This window comes from Chrysochloris asiatica, unplaced genomic scaffold, assembly GCF_000296735.1.
Source record: "Chrysochloris asiatica unplaced genomic scaffold, ChrAsi1.0 scaffold00074, whole genome shotgun sequence".
Lineage (NCBI taxonomy): Eukaryota > Metazoa > Chordata > Mammalia > Afrosoricida > Chrysochloridae > Chrysochloris > Chrysochloris asiatica.
Genome location: NW_006408592.1, coordinates 1,416,878 through 1,435,241, shown reverse-complemented (window position 1 = coordinate 1,435,241; position 18,364 = coordinate 1,416,878). Strand labels below are relative to the sequence as shown.

Below are 18,364 nucleotides of genomic sequence, written 5' to 3'. Positions count from 1 at the left end.
GTTGATTATCATCTTCAAGTTTTGTAGCCTTTCTCACCCTCCGTTTCTGAGTTGTTCCTCCCTCATTGTCATTAACTCACTGCTCCCTAAGGTTCTTGTCTGATCTTTAGAGTTTCTGTTGTCAATTTGATCGCGTATTGGTAGTTCTTAAAAGAACACACTGTGCGAGGCACACTTATTTTACTGGCTAATCTGAACTGTTAGGTTTTAAGAAGATTTCAGGGGATAGTTTTGGTTTAAGGTTTAAAGATTATCTCAGGGATTCTTCTACCCTCCATGGCTTCAGAAAATCTAGGTTCCTTTAGAATATGAAATTCTGTTCTGCATTTTCTTCTTTTGATCAGGATTGTTCTATGGAATCTTTGATCAGAATATTCAGTGATGGTAGCCGGGCACCATCCAGTTCAATCTCATGATAAAGGAAAGCAATTGTTTGTGGTGGCAATTAGCTACACATCCCAGATCCTTCTCCTTTCTCTGTTGTTCCAGGTGAATAGAGACTAGTTGTTGTGCCTTGGATGGTGGCTAGCAAACTTTTAAGACCCTAGTCATCAAACTAGGAGATGAACACGTTATTAGGCTAATTAACTGTTGTTGTTAAGTGCTGTCGAATCCATTCCGACTCACAGCGACCCTTTATAGGGCTTCCAAGGAGCAGCTGGTGAGTTTGAACCACCAACCTTGTGGCTCAAACTGACCTTGCAGTCCAGTGCTTTTCCTATAGCACCTGTGGTGTCCCATGAAATCATGTACCTAAACCTTCAAACCAAGAAACTCAATTCCATGAGGTATTTGGTTGCACATATGCATCTTTAAGGAAGCAAACCCCAGGTCTTTCTCTTTAAGAACTGGTTAGCAACTGAGCGCTTACCCATTGCACCACTAGGGCTCCTTTCCACCAAAGAGTCGATTCTGATGCATAGTGAACCTATATGACAGAGTAGAATTGCCCCACAGGGTTTTCTAGGTTGTAGCCTTTATGGACAAAGTCGGTTTGAATCTCAAGATCAGCTGTTGGAAATTACCATCCGTTCTGTGGGAGAAAGATGAGGCTTTTTGCTCTGATCAAGATTTACAGCCTCGGAAACCCTATGCAGGGTTGCTATGTATGAGTTGGAACTGACTCCACAACACACCACCACCACCATCTATATGAAACACTCACTAGATGCCAGGTCCTGTTAGCACTTTCTCATATTGTATTTAATCTTCATTACAACCCTCTGATATATGTATTATCACTTCTCCATTTTATAGAGAGACCAATAATTTAAAATTTAATCCATTATTATAACTTTTTTAAATGAGTGAGGCAACATGTATTAAGTATAAAATTATTAAGAACATTGGAATAGGTGTCAGGAGACATGGGTTTTCTTTCTAGCTTGGCCATCACTCATGTGTGCTCTTTGATATTTTATTAATCTTAATTGTTTGAGTGCCATTAACAACTACACATTTCAGGTAGAAGAAGTTTGGGGAATAACAATCAGCTTCCCAGAGTATTATTTTATCATCTTTTTTAAATTTTGTGTTTGTTGGTATGGGACAGCCCCTCTGGAAGAGTTGTATGTAAACAGTAGAATTACCTGAGGAATTTGTTAAAATGTAGATTCTCATTTAGCATAGCTGAAGTGGGAATGCAATTCTCAGCAAGGGATCAAACAGAACTGAACCAGTTCAAAGTTCTGATTTCTCTTTATGTAAGTTGCTTTTGAGACCACAGAGGAGAGGAAGGGGGAGGTTTTGGTTGACTTCCACCAGACTTAACCTCCAAGAGAATGAGCCCATTATGTATTTAGAGAATCAAAGTACTTGCTTCTGAGGGAAATTAGTTGCATTCAGTTGACTTCTTCTCATGCCATCCTATGTGTGTCAGAATAGAGCTATTCTCTCCAGGATTTTTCATGGCTGATTTTTCAGACATAGATCACCAGGGCTTGCTTCTGAGGTACCTCTGGTTAGCAGCTGAGCACAGTAACCCTTTTTACTACCCAGTGACTCTCCCTTTGAAGGAAATGCGCTTTATTTCAGAATCTGTGAATTGCCTGAGTTGCTTCCTGGAACTGAGTCCACAGTCACCTATTCAGGTCCAAAGCAGTCGGTAAACACCTTGTTTTGTTTCTAGGATTGGTATCAAGGAGATTGAAAACAAACCTATGGAGACCATTATTGAAGAAGGTAGAGGGAATACAGAAAAGAAGTCCAAGGTTAAAGACCAATCTGACAAAGAAGAAGGCGTCAGAGGTAGGCCAGTGGTTCTGGATATAGTCTGTCACCTTTTACTGCTAATGAACCCAGCTATATTGCCTAGCAACAAGTAGGCTTAAAATAAATAAAAGCTAATAAATGACTTTTGTTTCTGAAATCCTAGACTCACCTTAGACTGTGATTCTCAGACTCAGTTGATGACTCTCCACTGGCTTTCCAATGCTTGTTGTTGTTGTTAAGCACCATAGAGTCGGTTCTGACTCATAGTGACTCTGTATAGGATTTCCAAGGAGAGCCTGGTGGGTTTAAACTGCCAACCTTGCTTGTCCTACAGTGCCATACCAGGACTGCCTCCATTGCTTATAGGAGTCAAAACTCAGGTGTCTGTGCTCGGAAAGGGATCACATTAGAAGGTCCCAGACAGAGAGGGAGACAGTGTGGAGCAAAACTCAAAATTATAAATAAGACTGGGCTTGCTGGTCAGAAAGAGACTGGAGGAGAACAACTAGATTAGCCCTTGGCCACCCTTCAGGTCTGGAACGAAGAAACTCACCCTTGTGGCCCAAGTTTCAACAAAGCAGTGAGCAGGTATATGGGGAATAACAACACTAGTAACGAATGCTCACCATGGAATAACCCAAATTCAAAACCAAAAGGGCACCATTTACCTAAGTACAAAGTTGAGAAGGCAGAGGAAAGAGGATCTCAGAACCACAGGGAAAAAGTGGGATAACTGACTGTTGATTTGTGGAAATATGAACCAAATGATCAAATCTTCTGATATTTCAAGAGAAGCTGAGATCCTTATTTTTATGCCAAATCTATTGACTGTTAAATGTTAGTAACCGATTGATATGAAAACAAAAAATGCTAATTGAGCCAAACAAAACATACACATTGACTTTTACTAGGGTGGTTACAAATCGGGCTGCAAACTGCAAGGTCAGCAGTTTGAAACTACCAGCTGTTCCACGGGAGAAAGATGAGGCTTTCTGCTCCCGTAAAGATTTACAGCCTCGGAAACCCTGTACAGGGTCGCTATGAGTTGGTTCTGACTCCACGGCACATAACCACCACCAACCAGTGTTCACATGCTTTCATTTCATTAAACTCATCTCTGTTCTCTGCACAAACTGCTTTGGGAAAAATTGTCTGTTCCTGCTTTTCTAGCATTCATCTTTCCCTGAGTCCCTACCTTATTCTCACTCTTTTTATCTTGCATATGATGCTCTTTTCTCTGTTAATCCCAACCTATTCACCTTTTCATACCGATCTTACCTCTCCCTTCCTCCATAAAAAAAACTTCTTTTTTATCACTGCAATCCTTAAAGGGCTTCTCTCTCCTCTGTGTCCAGCTATATAAAATGGCACCGTTCATTTGGGATTTAGACATTTTGCATCCTTGCTCTGATGTATACAAGGAAGCTTCAAAAAGTACACGGACCTACCCCCTCCACACACAGAGTAGACAGGGATGGGCAACTTGGACATTGGCTACCCAAAATGGGGGGTGGGGACTACAAAGGCAAGAAGTGACTGGTTTATAAGCTTTCAAGAGGGAACCTAGATCCAGAGGGCCTGGAGGAAGGTAGAATCTCCAGTGAGTAGTATTCAATCTGACTAGGCAGGGCTGATGCAATGAAATGCAGATGGGTCTCTTGTGATACAATAGTGAATAATTGTTATCAGGACTGACTGTGAGGGTTGGAAATGTAAAGGTAGACGTTTTATAGCAAGGAGGGGAGTGATTGACTTTTCAGTCTAGGAGCGGAGGTCCCTAGGACCATCAAGGGAGAAGAGCAGAGAGCGGGACCCTATCCAGAGAAGCAGTGATGCCTGAAATGGAGGCAGAGATGATGACTTGGAGTGATGGAGCAGCTGGAAACTTTACATCCAGAGAGGGAGAGTGACTGTGTGCTGAAGACCTGGGGGGGTATGGGGGAAGGATTGCATGGAGGGGATTGTAAGCATGGCAATGAGACGATATATGATAGAATGAATGTAAAACTAATGTTCTCCCATGTAAACTATCACATAATTCACAATAAAACATTTAAGAAAAAAAAAATTCCTATAAAAAAAAGAAAAGTACATGGAAAAATTCCAATATCTTTTCATTCTAATTTTCCATGAATTTTTTGAAGCTCCCTTATATTTACATAATGTATGTAAAGCACTTAACACTGTTGATACATAATAAAACCTCAAGTATGTTTTTTTAATCATTATTATTTATATTTATCACCCCTCCAACTTTTAATATGTTAAAAGATCTTTAAGGACAATGGCTTGTTTTTTTGTGTCCCCTAAAATGTCCAGTAGAGTGCTTTGTACCTAATAAGCATACAACAAAAACAATTTTTTAAACCTCATTTGTTGTTGTTGTTGTTAAGTGCCACGGAGTTGGTTCTGACTCACAGCAACTGGATATTAGGGTTTCAGAGGCTTTAAATCTTCAGGGGAGCAGAAAACCTCATCTTTCTCCCACAGAGTGACTGGCAGGCTCGAACTGTGGACCTTGTGGTTCACAGTCTAGTGCTTATCATAGGGAGCCAAATAAATAATCATTTAAATATAAGAGTATATATCTTATGTGAACATTTTCTTTGATAAAATGGTATGACCACAGTTTATCTGGGTTAAGAAGAAACATTTCAGTTAACATTGAAAGGAAACAGTTGCCGTTCAATTTTTACAGAGATCTTGTCACCCAAGAGACTTCGAGATAGACAGGCTAAGTCTCCTGCCAAAGTGCCAAGTGTTAACTTGCTTGACAAGTTTGAGCAGAGTGGGACCGGTAGGAGGAATACGACCCCTGACAGGTAACATGTTGACATTTTTTCTGTATACTTTACTACATAAATTTTTTGAGTTATTTCTTGATGTAGTGAGTTTAAATAATTGTTCATACAGTCATCCATTGAACTTAAGTTCATTCTATGTACTAGATAATGGGCAGAATACAGATGTCCAGGACCCATAATCTACTGGGAGAGCCACACATAGAGAAATTCAAACTCATCCTGTGTGGAAATTTTTCCTGTGTGTGCTTCTTTCTGTTAATGTGGATTTCATATTGAGATTGTATAGCTAAAAGCTGTGCTTTGTAATAATATTTCAAAGTTTTTGCCTTGGATCCCTGGGCAGCCCTGGAAACCATATCCTCACCTGGTGTGGGCTCAGTGCTTGGTCTCTGACAAGGGGTCAGACCTGTGTGAAGCCAAGAGAATGAAGCTATCTATGATTGCGACTAAAAACATACTCCATGCTAATAGCAGGTCAAAGGAACTACACCTAGTCAGAAAATTCTGCCGACTTCACCTTTGATAAAGATCCAGAATCCAGCCACTTCTCAGCGCCCGTACAATCACTGCTCTGGGCCAAGTTACCATCTCTCTCTCTCTCCTGAATTACTGGACTAACCTGCTAATTGTCCTTCCCACTCTTGCCCCTTTCCCTTTAAGTTTATTCTCAACACTGCAGCCAAAATGATGCTGGTAACCATCCTCTGTTTAAAATGTTCTAGTGGTTCCCATCTCACTCAGAGTGAAAGCCGAAGTACCACCTGCAGACTCCTGGGTGATCTCCAACCTCTCTCCTCTTCTCCCCTCAGCAACTTCCTCCCTTCCACCAGCATGTTCTCACTTTAAGGATTTTGCACTTATTTACTTCGGCCAGCATGTCCTTTCCACCAAGTATCTGTATTTTTGTTCTCTCTCTTCCTTCAGGTATTGACTCAGATGTCACCTTCTTGGTGAGCCCTTTCTTGGCTTTTCCATTCAGGATTTAATATCCCATTCCTCCAGTACTACATGATATTTACTATTTTGTCACAGAATTTACTTGCTTACTTTGTTTATAGATGGTTTTCCCCAATCAGAATTTATGTGAGGGTGGGGATTCCCGGCCCCTCCCCACCCCTGTGTTTTGTTCTTTACTGCATTTTCTGTGCCTATTGTGCAGTTGGTAAGCACTCAGTACATATTCATGGGAATTAATAATTTTAACCCCATTTCCTAGAGTTGATCACCAAGACTTTACAAGATTATACAGCTTGTCTAGCATTAGTAAGCTTGCAAGTCACAAAGATGGGATTCAATTCCAGGTTTATCTGACCCCAAGTGCAGGTTCTTAATCCCTATACATACAATTGCTCTGGAGAAATCACTGAGATATTGCTCTTTCTCTTGTATTTGTTCTTTAAAAATTACAGCTGTTCTTGAGATGAGACAAGTAAACATAAATGTTGCATTATTCTTATAGCTTACCATCTTCAGGTTCTCTGAAACACGACAATGAAATGAAGCCTAAAACTTCTCCAGCCCCTACTTGTCAGGATCATAATAAGGCAGGACAGGTACAGTATCCAAACAAAACCCAGCCAGAATCTCCCTCTGACTTCCGCTTCCCAAAGAGAATTCTGGGAATAAACTTTCTTCTGTAATTTTAATATATGGTCATGATTCAAGTACTCGGGGCCCAAAACTGATCTTTGATAATTCTATCTACTAGTCAAGATCTACTAGTTAACAGAAATACAATTGGGAAATCTTTTGTAATTTTCATTTGCTATAAACACACTGGAGTCCTGGTATGGCACTGTGGGATAAGCACTTGACTGCTAGCCACAAGGTCGGTGGTTCAAATCCATCAGCTGCTCCTCAGAAACCCTATACAGGATCACTAGGAGTCAGAGCTGACTCCACTTAACAACATAGACTCTGATAAAGTGAGAGTTGAGTAAATCCTGAATATTTGTGGAGCTCATTCTGCAAACTCTCATTTTGCTAATTGTTTAGTTATAATAATTGTTTATTGATAATTGGTAAGTTATATTCTCTTATAAAGTATGTTTCTTGATATTCTGCCTTTGGAGAGCTGGTGAGGGAATATGAAGGCGAAAAAGTAAAAGATAAGAATGAATTTGTCCTGAAACTTGTGATTGTAGGAAATGTGCTATGTATGTTTGCAACGAGCACAACGAAACTCCCCACTGTACTATGGTGAGGAGAGGAAGAGGCGAGAAATAGAAGATGACCGGCTCATACAGCAGTATCAGCAGCTGAAACAACAGGAGGCTTTCTTCAAACAGCAGGTACTCCCAACACCTTGATTAATATGAGGCCTGGCGTGGCATTGTAGGATAAGTACCAAACTGCTAACCGCAAGGTCAGCCTTTCAAACCCACCAGCCGCTTCTGTGCAGGGTTATTATGAGTAGGAACTGACTTCAGAACGTAACAACAACAATATGAGAAAGCAGAATGTGATGAGTATAAAATGCTCATTTAAATTGTTCTATCATCTAACTATACTGCAACATATTTAATCATTAAGTACTACTGTACTAAACTAAGATTGTATCCAAGTTTTCATTATCAATTAACGCCTCTCTCTCTCTCTTTCTCTCTCTCTTTGGCAATAGATGAAAATTTTGGCTGCTAGAGAACAGAACCAAAAAAATGCTGCCTATAATCTTGGAGTTGCTGAAGCTATAAGAAACCACAAGAATGAAAAACCTGAATTTTATGTAAGAGCCCTTTAAAGTTTTCTATAGCTAATGACTGCCCATCTGTGAGCATTTGGATTCATTCTCTGAGTTGATGCCATATTTTTAAGTGGCAGAGACTAAAACAGTGCGTTGTGCAGAGGGGTGAAGCTTCCTTCTAAGGCAGGGGTTTTCTGTCTAGTGTCTGCTTCCACTGTTTGCTCACATTCACAGTAGAGCCTATTGGTCTATTGTTAAGTGCTTTTGGGTCAGCTTCGACCCATAGTAACCCTGTATAGGATTTCCAAAGAGTGGCTGGTGGGTTTGAATCTCTGACCTTGCGGTCAGCAGTCCAATGTTTTTGTTTTTAAAAGAGAGATGCTTTTCAGCTGAAGACTCTAGACTCATGGGAAGAGAAAGGCTGTGTGCTGGTAACCAGGGAGGCAGGCTTGCAGAATGTGCCATTTGGTTGTTTAAATGATTATATATTCCTGAGTGTTTTTGTGTATATCCCCCCCCAAAACAAACAAACAACAACAACAATAAAAGAGGGAATAGAACAAATACTGTTGAACAATGATGCACAAAGGAGATTGTAATCATTACAATGAAACAATGAGTGTAAACCCAATGTTCTCCCATGTAAACTATCACTCAATTCACAATAAAAATTTAAAAGGAAGGCTTAGAAAAAAAAAAAATGCTTTTGCGATTTAGGCATGAGCTTTGTCTCCTCTGAGTTCCAGAATTATGTGAGTATATGCTATTGCCCACTTTGAACCCACTCTTTGGTATATCTGTCTAAAATAGAACTTTTGATTCTCCACCATAACCTGGTTTTCTCCCAGTCTTCCAATTTTAATAGGTGGAATCATCAGTCATCCAGTTGAGTAAAACCCAAACTGAGGAATCAACCAAGAGTCTTGCTTTTCCTCTCCACTACACTCAACAATCAGCAAGACTAGTATATATATATTTTTAATCTCCAAAATATGTCTAATATCTGTTCATACCTCTTCATTTTCTATGTGCCCATCCTAGTCCAAACCACATTATAAGACTGAGCTTCTGCAATACATCCCTGATCAAATCCTCTGCTTCATTTGCTTCCTCTGTTGGGGAAATAAAATTCAAAGCAAAATCTCCTACCCACTCAGAAAACCTCTCCACAAAAGTAGAATAGAAAGAAAGCAGCTTTATGATTGTATAAGCATTGAGCCAGAATGTGGTGAGCATCACAGGCAATCCACTAAAGGGACTGTAAAGTAAAGTCAGAAAGAAATCGTACCCTTTTATGTAGCCAGGAGTCTCTGGGTGATACAAATGGTAATGTGCTAGGCTGCTAACTGAAAGGTTGGATGTTCAAGTCCACCATAGGTGCCTTGGAAGAAATATTCAGCCACTGAAAAACCCTATGGTGCACACTTCTCTGACACACATATAGCTAAGCAGATACAACCCACTGCATGCAAGATCTCAAGGTTAACAATAACTAGGAGTCCTGGTGTAGAACTGGAGGATAAACAACGAACAGTTAAATGCAAGGGTGGCTGTTCACACCACCAGCTGCTCGTTGGAAACTTTACACAGGGTCGCTGTGAGCCAGAACCAATTCGAAGGTACTTAACCATGACAACAGTCCTCAAGTAAGAGGAATTGGCAGCACCTTTTGGCACACATTGCTTATCTTAAATTCACCTTGTAATTGAGGTAGCCACTTGTGTTTGCTAATTGCTTTTAGCCAAAGGAAAAATAAAATTTCTCACATCTTTGTGAGATTTGCAGCTTGCAGCCAGGTGCTTGCTAGTTAGGTGCCTACACTTCAAGAGAGAAAAGGTCCCAATTCCTTGATGATTATATTTCAGAGAGAAGGATCCCAGATCCTTGAGAAAAGATTCCTGGGTTGTACAATTGGCAAGAGGTTTTTTTTAAATACATAAAAAAGGTTACATATATACAAGGGCTGAGACATATTTCACAGGAACAAGTTTTCTAAAGTAAATGTCCTAAGAAAAGTGTGTTGTGGGGTCCTCTTCCCTTTTTTCACACTAGGGAAAACTCAATTTTTTTCTTTTTCAGATTTATATTTACCCTTACCCCGCCTACAATCTGTAATTCACATAGCAGCCAAAGTGATCTTTTAAAACTTTTAATGGAATTTATTATTCTCCTGTTTTAAACTTCTAATGGATTTCCATTGAATTAAGATGAAATCTAAACTTCTTACTCTGGCATATTGAGACCTACAGGTTTTGGCCCCTGTCTTCCTCTTTGAGCTCATCTACTTCTTTGTTGTGAAGTGCTGTCGAGTTGGTCTACTTCCCCTTATTCACTCTCTCAACCTCATAGACCTTCTGTTTGTTGAACATGCCAAGCTTTCTTCTATCTTCGGTCTTTGTACTTTGGTTCCTTCTGCATGGCTGTTCCTTCTATGTGGGCTGCTCCCTCTGATATCTGCAGTGGAGCTAATTTACTCCCACGTATCACTGCCTTTCCACGGTGCTTAACAACAATTACTACCTTAGATTATTTGATATATCTGTTTACTTTGGAGTCTCTGGGTAGTGCGAACCATTAAGGCACTAACCAGAATGTTGGTAGATTGGAACATTTTAGAAGAAAGTTTTGGTTACTGAGTTTTAAAAAGTCAGCCATTGAAAATCCTGTGGAGCACACAGTTCTCCTCTGACACACATGGGATTACCGTGAGTCACAGTAAACTTGATGACAACGAAAAAAAAAAAAAAAATCATTTGCTAGTACATGATCTGTCTGCTGCACCTGAATGTAGGCTTTATGAGAACAAAGGCATCTCTTCTTGTTCACTGTTGCATCGCCACTGTCCAGAATGGCCAGGCCCAGGGTAGGTGTTCTGGTCTCAGTCTTTGCCCCACTTCTCTGCTCTTGCTCAGTCTTTTGCACACATTCAGAATTCCTCCTCCCTTCCATTTGGGTGGCTTAGGTGTTAACTCAGGACCAGCTCCATGCTGTCTGTCTTTCTCAGAAATGGTGCTTTGGTTAGTTTGGTTCAGTTTCATACTAGAGGGCTCATATGTTCTGTGAATCACCTCACCTCTGAAGGTGTCCTGGTGGTGTAGTGGGTAAGTGCTGATCTACTAATGGAAAGATCAGTGGTTTGAACCCACCAGTCGCTCCATGGGAGAAAGATGTGGCAGTCTGCTTCCATAAAAATTCCAGCTCTGGAAATCTTATGGACTATTTCCAGTCTGAGCTAAGGGTCACTGTGAGTTGAAATTGACTCCATTCCAGTGGGTGGGTTTTTTTCACCTCAACTTTAGCCAGCTGACCAGTGTGTTGAAGGCTGGGTAAATATTAGAAATCAATAAAGATATTTTAATGGATTTTAGTCTTTTAAATTATTAACTTTATTCTTTGTTATTTTTTGGTATTCTAGCATAAACAAATTGCTTCTCTTTTATTCTAGAAATCCTGTATATTTGATAAACGGCCACTCAGTCCTGAGATTAATGCTTTTAAGCAAGAGGAATATTCCCAAAGTCTCCTGAAACAAATAGATAACAGAAAGGAAAAAGAAAGAAAGCAAAGACAAAACAGAGACTTGATGGACCGCCTAGAACAAGTGCAGCTCACAGAGGAGTGAGTCCAGCTGGACATGCTCTGAAACACAGATTCAGATTGTCCATGTGAAGCTATTTTCCATGTGGGGTTGTATCAGCACTGGTAGTTTCTTTAGCACCACCGAAACCACCTGAGCAAACCAGCCCAGCTAGCCATCAGTGCCATAGTGTAATATCAATTAGAAAAATTAAAAGATAACATTATTATAATTGTCCTTATATTAATGATTGTTAATCTTTACTATAATTTTTGAGTATCATTTTGTATTGTATTACTCATACTGGAATTGAGGAAGGGGCTTATCTTGAGCTGACATCACTCTCAACTATTAGATGTTCCGGTGACCTGAAGGTAGAGTTGAGGTATCATTAGAAGTGCGTATGCACGTCCCAGGGAACCTGCAGGAAGCAATGTAGTCGCGATCCAGGGGAGACTGGAATGGAACCAGAGACCAGAAAGCCATGTACAGTAGATTTCCCTCTGCTCACATCTATAGCTCCTCAGTTGACATTGCCTTTATTCCAGTCCAGATTAATATAAATGTTAGCCTCAATTCCAGATTGCCAGGAAAGGGTTTCTGATTAGTCTGCTTTCGTCAGCTGAGGCTTTGGGTTAGGCTCAGGGATACAGAATTGTAGTGTGTCTCAGAGGGCCCACACTTCCGGGTCAGGATAGCAACTAAGGAAGCTATAGTAGTACCAACAGAGATGCCTAAAACACAGTCTAAGCCTTTCTGTGACCAAAGAATGATATCTCTATGTAATTTATATATTCTATTGTACTCCCTTTACAGATCAAGTGCGTTCCCTGAAAGTTACATGTAATAGAATCATAATTTATATATGATAGGACATATTTTTATTAAAAAGGAATCTTACTGGTGATTCATTATCTTTAAAAATCTGCTTTCCAGATTTTTAAAAGCTTGTGTGTATTTGTGATATGGGGGATAGGGGTACCTGCTTCATTAGTACATTTGGACAGTCTGGGTGGTCACCTGTTTATGCCTATCCTGTTTGCCCTGTGTTCAGCACATTGTCCACTCTTCTATGGATTTGTAATCCTTTTTTTCTTTTAAGTAGGCCTTATTTTTGGAGCAGTTTTAGGGTTACAGAGAAATTGTGCTGAAAAGACAGAGTTCCCATATGTTCTTTATTTCATTCCCCTGCCCACTATTTCTCCTACTGATATCTTGCATTCATGTGGTGCATTTTGTTACCATTGATGAGTCAATGTTGGTATATTAATATTAACTAACAGGGCAGTGTGGTTCTGTGAGAGAGTTCTTGCCTTCCATGCAGCAGACAGGTATGGTGCTGTGGGATCAGCACTGGACTGCTAACTGCAACGTAGACAGTCCAAACCCACTAGTCGCTCCTTGGAAACCCTATATAGGCTCACTATGAGTTAGCGATGGAAGCTGGGTTAGATTCCTGTCCCTTGTATTTCATGCACAGCCACATCTCATCTGTCAGTGGAGGCTTGTAGATTGCTGTGAGGCTGAACAGTTTTCAGCAGAGCTTCCAGACTAAGACAGGCTAGGGAGAAAGACCCGGTAAATCTACTTCCAAAAATCAACCAATGAAAATCTTATGGATCACAATGGTCCAGTCCTGTTATACTGAGTCTAACTGCAGCTGACAACAATAACATTACTATATAAATCCCATAGTTTATCTTAGGGTTCATGCTTTGTGCTTTGGACAAATGTCTGATGTTATGTCCACAATTCTAGTATCACTAGAGAACCTACCTGAATAGGTTTTCTGCCTAAAACTGCCCTGTGTTCTATCAGTTCATTCCTCTTCCCTTCCCTTGACTCCCTATGGATTTGAATGACTCTTTTCTGTTTCAAAATGAAACATCCCAGAAGGAAACATCAATTTTTATTGATCAGGCTTTCATTCCTGTGAATACTTATTAAACATATTTTAATGTTAATCTGTATTACGTGAGACGCTGTGTAAAACTGTGCCCTCACCTTCTCTTCTCCTGTTATCAACTGCTAGACTTGCTGCACAAAGAGCCAAATATTTGAAAGATAGGATGGAAGAAACCCAGTGTTACAAGAGAGCTTTGGATGCACAGGTAGGGGAATTACACAGTGCTTCAATCACCTTCTAAAAATGCAGACAAATACTGTGTTGTTATCAGTATCATTATGTGTTATCCATTTGGTGTTTTGAGCTACTGTTTGTTGAAAGCTATTGGTATTTTATTATACTACAGAGTTGTGCATAAAGTTTATTTCCTGGTATAATTATAATCTACATTATGGGTGTCCCTATTTTAGATAAAAAACAAACCTCTCCAACTACCTATGTTTGAGCCAGACTCTTCAGAACCTATCTTTGGTAAGAACAAGGGTGAGCTGTCAATGGAAAGACTTAATCGAGAACAGAATTACATGAAGCACCAACTGGAGGCTGCTGCTGGTCACAAGAGGAGAGTCATTCTGAACCAACTATTGGATCAGAGGCGGGATTTACAAATGTTGGAAAGGACGCACAAAGAGTAAGGAGACTGTTGATCTTTACCCCTCCTCCTCCTATCCCCTCCCACCTACCCTCTTTCCCCTTCTACCTTTTATTTTCTGTCTCTTTCCGAAGCATGTTGAGGAGCTATTATGCATAAGACATTAGCGATCTTAGCTCATTACTTGTTTCATTTGTCACAGTTCACCCTATGAAAAAGTTATTAAAACAAACAAAAAGAGCACACACACACACCAAACTTCCTTGATCCCACTCCCCCTTTAATTAGTTCTCCATATTTTACCTTCACTTTTCAGCAAAACTTCTCAAAATAATTGTCCATTCCTGACATTATCCAACAGTAGTAGAATGGGAGTCACAAATGTGAGCCACACATGCAGTTACAAATTTTTAAGGAGCCACATTAAGAAGAGTAAACAGAGGCAGTTGAAATTAATTTTTTACTCCAACATAATCATTTTATTAAGGACCTGACTACTACTTTTGTTTCCCTACATTTATTTTAGGCCTCATATTCTGTCTCTTTTTCTCCTTTTTAAAAAAATTAATTTTGTTTTTGCTGAGAATATACACTGCATAACACACCTATTCGACAGTCTTTGCATGTATAATTTAGTGACATTAATTACATTAAGTTGTGTGACCATTCTTACCCTCTTTTGTTCAAGTTGTTCCTCCCTAGTAACATAAATTCACTGCCTCCTAAGGTTCCTGTCTAATTTTTCGAGTTGTTCTTGTCAATTTGATCCCATACTGATAGTTCTTAAAAGAGCATAATGCTCAATGCACTTTTATTTTTACCAGTTAAGCTAAACTGTTGTTTGGTTTTAAGATGACTTCAGGGGTTATTTTTGGTTTAAGGTTTAAAGATGATCTCAAGGCAATAATTTCAGACATTCATCCAGTCTCCATGGCCCCAGAAAATCTAGTCCATGAGAATTTGAAATTCTGTGTTGCATTTTCCCTCCTTTGATCAGGATTCTTCTATGGAATCTTTGATCAAAACGTCAGTAATTATAGCCGGGCACCCTCCAGTTCTTCTGGATTCCTGGCAAAGGAGGCAGTTGTTTGTGGCAGCGATTAGGCACACATTCCATATCCTCCTCTTATTCCGGGTTCTTCTTCCTTTGTTGCTTCAGGTGAATAGAGACTAATTGCTGTCCCTTGGATGGTGACTTTTAAGCTTTAAGACCCCAGCACAATGTCATAACCTAGGAGGTAGAACAGAAACACTAACAGATTATTAGGCCAATTACTGGGCTATCCCATAAAATCTCATACCAAAGAACCAAATCCTATGAGGTGTTTGGTCATACATAGTCACTTCAGCAGTTACTGTGTCTTTCTCTTGTTGTAAATATGTCTATTATCCAGCTTTTGCCAATTCCACTTTTTACAGCTATATAACTTATTGACAGCAATTACGATAATTGGCTGATAACCCTACCCTTAATCAGGGCAATTTTTCCATCACCATTAACCCTACTTGTCTTCCTTCCTCCTGCCCCTGTTGTTGTTGTTAGGTGCCATCGAGTTGATACCAACTCATAGTGACCTTATGCACAGCAGAACAAAACACTGCCTGATCCTGGGCCATCCTCACTATTGTTGCCACGCTTGAGTCCATCGATGCTGCCACTTGGCCAATCCATCTCGTTGGGGGCCTTCCTTTTTTTCTCTAACCCTCCACCATATCAAACTTGATATTCTTCTCCAGTGACTAGTCCCTCCTCACAATATGTCAGAAATATGAGAGACGAAGTTTGGCCATCCTGGCCTCCAAGGAGCACTCTGGCTGCACTTCTTCCAACATAGATCTGTTGGTTCTTTTGGCAGCCCATGGCACTTTCAATAGTCTCCTCTAATATCATAACTCAAAGGCATCAATTGTTCTATGGTCTTCCTTACTCATTGTCCAGCTTTTGCATGCATATGAGGTTATTGAAAATACCATGGCTTGAGTCAGGCTCCCCTTAGTCCTTGAGCTGATGTCTTTGCTTTTCAACACTGTAAAAAAGTCTTGTACAGCAGATTTGCCTAATGCAATACGTCATTTGATTTTTTTACTGCTGCTTCTGTGAGTGTTGATAGTTGATCCAAAAAAATGAAGTCCTTGACAACTTCAATCTTGTCTCCATTGATAAGAATGTTGTTTATTGGTCCAGTGGTGAACATTTTTGTTTTCTTGACATTGAGATGCAATCCATACCGAAGGCTGTGCTTTTTGATCTTCATCAGTAAATATTTTAAGTCCTCTTTACTTTCAGCAAGCAAGGATGTATCATCTGCATATCACAGGTTGTTAATGAGTCTTCCTCCAATCCTGATGCCACGTTATTCTTCATAGAACCCAGCTTCTTGGATTATTTGCTCAACATACAGGTTGAATAAGTATGGTGAAAGAATACAACCTTGTCACACACCTTTCTTAATTTTAAACCATTCAGTATTCCCATGTTCTGTTCGAACAACTGCCTCTTGGTCCAGGTACAGATTCCTCATGAGCACAATTAAGTGTTCAGGAATACTCATACTTTGCAATGTTGTCCATAGCTTGTCATGCTCCACACAATTGGACGCCTTTGTGTAGTCAATAAAGCACAGATAAACATCTTTCTGGTATTCTCTGCTTTCAGCCAAGATCTATCAGACATCAGTTGTTGTTGTTAGTGCCATCGAGTTGATTCTGACCCATAATGACCCTGTATAGGGTTTCCAAGAAGCAGCTGGTGAGCTTGAACCACCAGCCTTGAAGCTCAAATGGCTTTGCAGTCTGGTGCATTAACCCACAGTGCCACACCAGGACTCTATCAGACATCAGTACACACCCTTATATTGGTTCTCTTGTTTCTGTAGGATAGATTCCCAAAAGTGAGGTTGCTGAGTCAAGGGTAGGCCACATTTTACATTTTACCAGAGACTGACAGTTTACTTTCTAAAGAGGACAAACATTTGCTTCCACCAGCAGTGTGTGAGCATGATAGTTGCTCTCTTCAGTTTCTTGGTATATAAATTAAGATGATTTTACATTTCCTTTAAAAACTAATTTAAGTAATAGCTACCATCCAGTCATTGAGTTTCCACTGGGTGACAGGCACCAGCACTTTCCACGCTGTATATGATCTCATTTAACCTTAATAATCACCACATAGTAGCTGTTGAGTTGACCCTTGTTAAACGGAAACATGGCCCTGACATTTTCTTAGAAGTGAACCAGTACAGAAAACATTACTGATTTTTATTGGTGGATTCTGACACCTAGTGGCTGTTGCTGCCTGTAACATAGAACTCTTTTAAGCCAAACCTGGTCACTATGGAGTTGATTCTGATGCTTGGGTCAGGTGAGCTTACATAACAAAGTAGAACTGCGCTATGGGGGTTTCTGGGATTGTCAATCTTTAAGCAAACAGGCGGCTTCATCTTTCACCTGGGGAGCAACTGCTGCGTTAGAACCACCAACCTTAACTTACTGTGACAATTGCTTAGCTCACAGTGTCACTAGGGCTTCTTAGTTGCTGTTATTGTTGTTGTTGTGTTGTGCTGTAGAGTTGGTTCCAGTTCATAGTAACCCTGTATAGGGTTTCCATGGTGAGTTTGAACCGCCAACCTTGCAGTTCATACTGACATTGTGGTTGAGTGCTTATCCTATGGCACTATACCAGGATCCAGGATCTTTTAATGGCCTTTAAACCAAAAACCAAACCCACTGCTGTCAAGTTGATTCCGACTCATGTTGTTGTTGTTAAGTGCCACTGAGCCGGTTCTGACTCATAGTGACCCTGTAGAGGGTTTCTGAAGAGCATCTGGTGGGTTTGAATGGCTGACCTTGTGGTCCACAGTCCAATGCTGATCCACTGCACCACACTAGTTGTTGTTGTTAAGTCCTGTCAAGTCGGTTCCAACCCATAGCGACTCTGTACAGGGTTTCCAAGGAGCAGCTGGTGAGCCTGAACCACTGACCTTGTGGTTCAAACTGACTTTGCAGTATAGCACATTAACCCACAGCACCACACCAGGCCTCCAGTGACCCTACATGGAGGCTGTAAATCTTTATGGGAATGGAGCAGCTGGCAGTTCTGAACTGCCAACCTTGTAGTTAGCAGTCCAGTATTTATCTTGTTGTTGTTATATGCCATGGAGTCAGTTCCGACTCATAGTGACCCTGTACAGGGTTTCCGAGGCTGTAAATCTTTACGGGAGTAGAAAGCCTTATCTTTCTCCCATGGAACAGCTGGTAGTTTCGAACTGCTGACCTTTCCGTTCGCAGCCCAATTTGTAACCACTATGCTACCAGAGCCACCAAATTCCTTTTGATGCCTTTTGCTGTTGTTGTGTACTGTTAAGTCATTTCTGACCTTGTATAGGATTTCCAAGTCTGTAAATTTTTATGGGAGCAGAAAGCCTCATCTTTCTCCAGCAGAGCAGCTGGTGGATTTGAAGTTTCTGACCTTGTGGTTAGCCCAATGTATAACCCACTACACCAATTGTTGTTGTTGTTATCAGGTGCCATCGAGTTAGAACCGACTCATAGTGACCCCATGCACAGCAGAATGAAACAATGTCCGATCCTG

General features: G+C 40.4%; 1 protein-coding gene across 1 annotated transcript in view; it reads left to right on the top strand.

Annotated features, from left to right (window-relative positions):
- CCDC81 (coiled-coil domain containing 81) overlaps positions 1-18,364 on the top strand; it is a 51,460-nt gene that overhangs the window by 24,144 nt on the left and 8,952 nt on the right. Inside the window, exons 6-13 of the mRNA XM_006865010.1 lie at positions 2,129-2,247; positions 4,910-5,033; positions 6,475-6,568; positions 7,160-7,306; positions 7,636-7,740; positions 11,144-11,316; positions 13,308-13,386; positions 13,592-13,812. Coding sequence (XP_006865072.1) covers positions 2,129-2,247; positions 4,910-5,033; positions 6,475-6,568; positions 7,160-7,306; positions 7,636-7,740; positions 11,144-11,316; positions 13,308-13,386; positions 13,592-13,812 — 1,062 coding nt within the window. The remainder of the gene's footprint in view (positions 1-2,128; positions 2,248-4,909; positions 5,034-6,474; positions 6,569-7,159; positions 7,307-7,635; positions 7,741-11,143; positions 11,317-13,307; positions 13,387-13,591; positions 13,813-18,364) is intronic.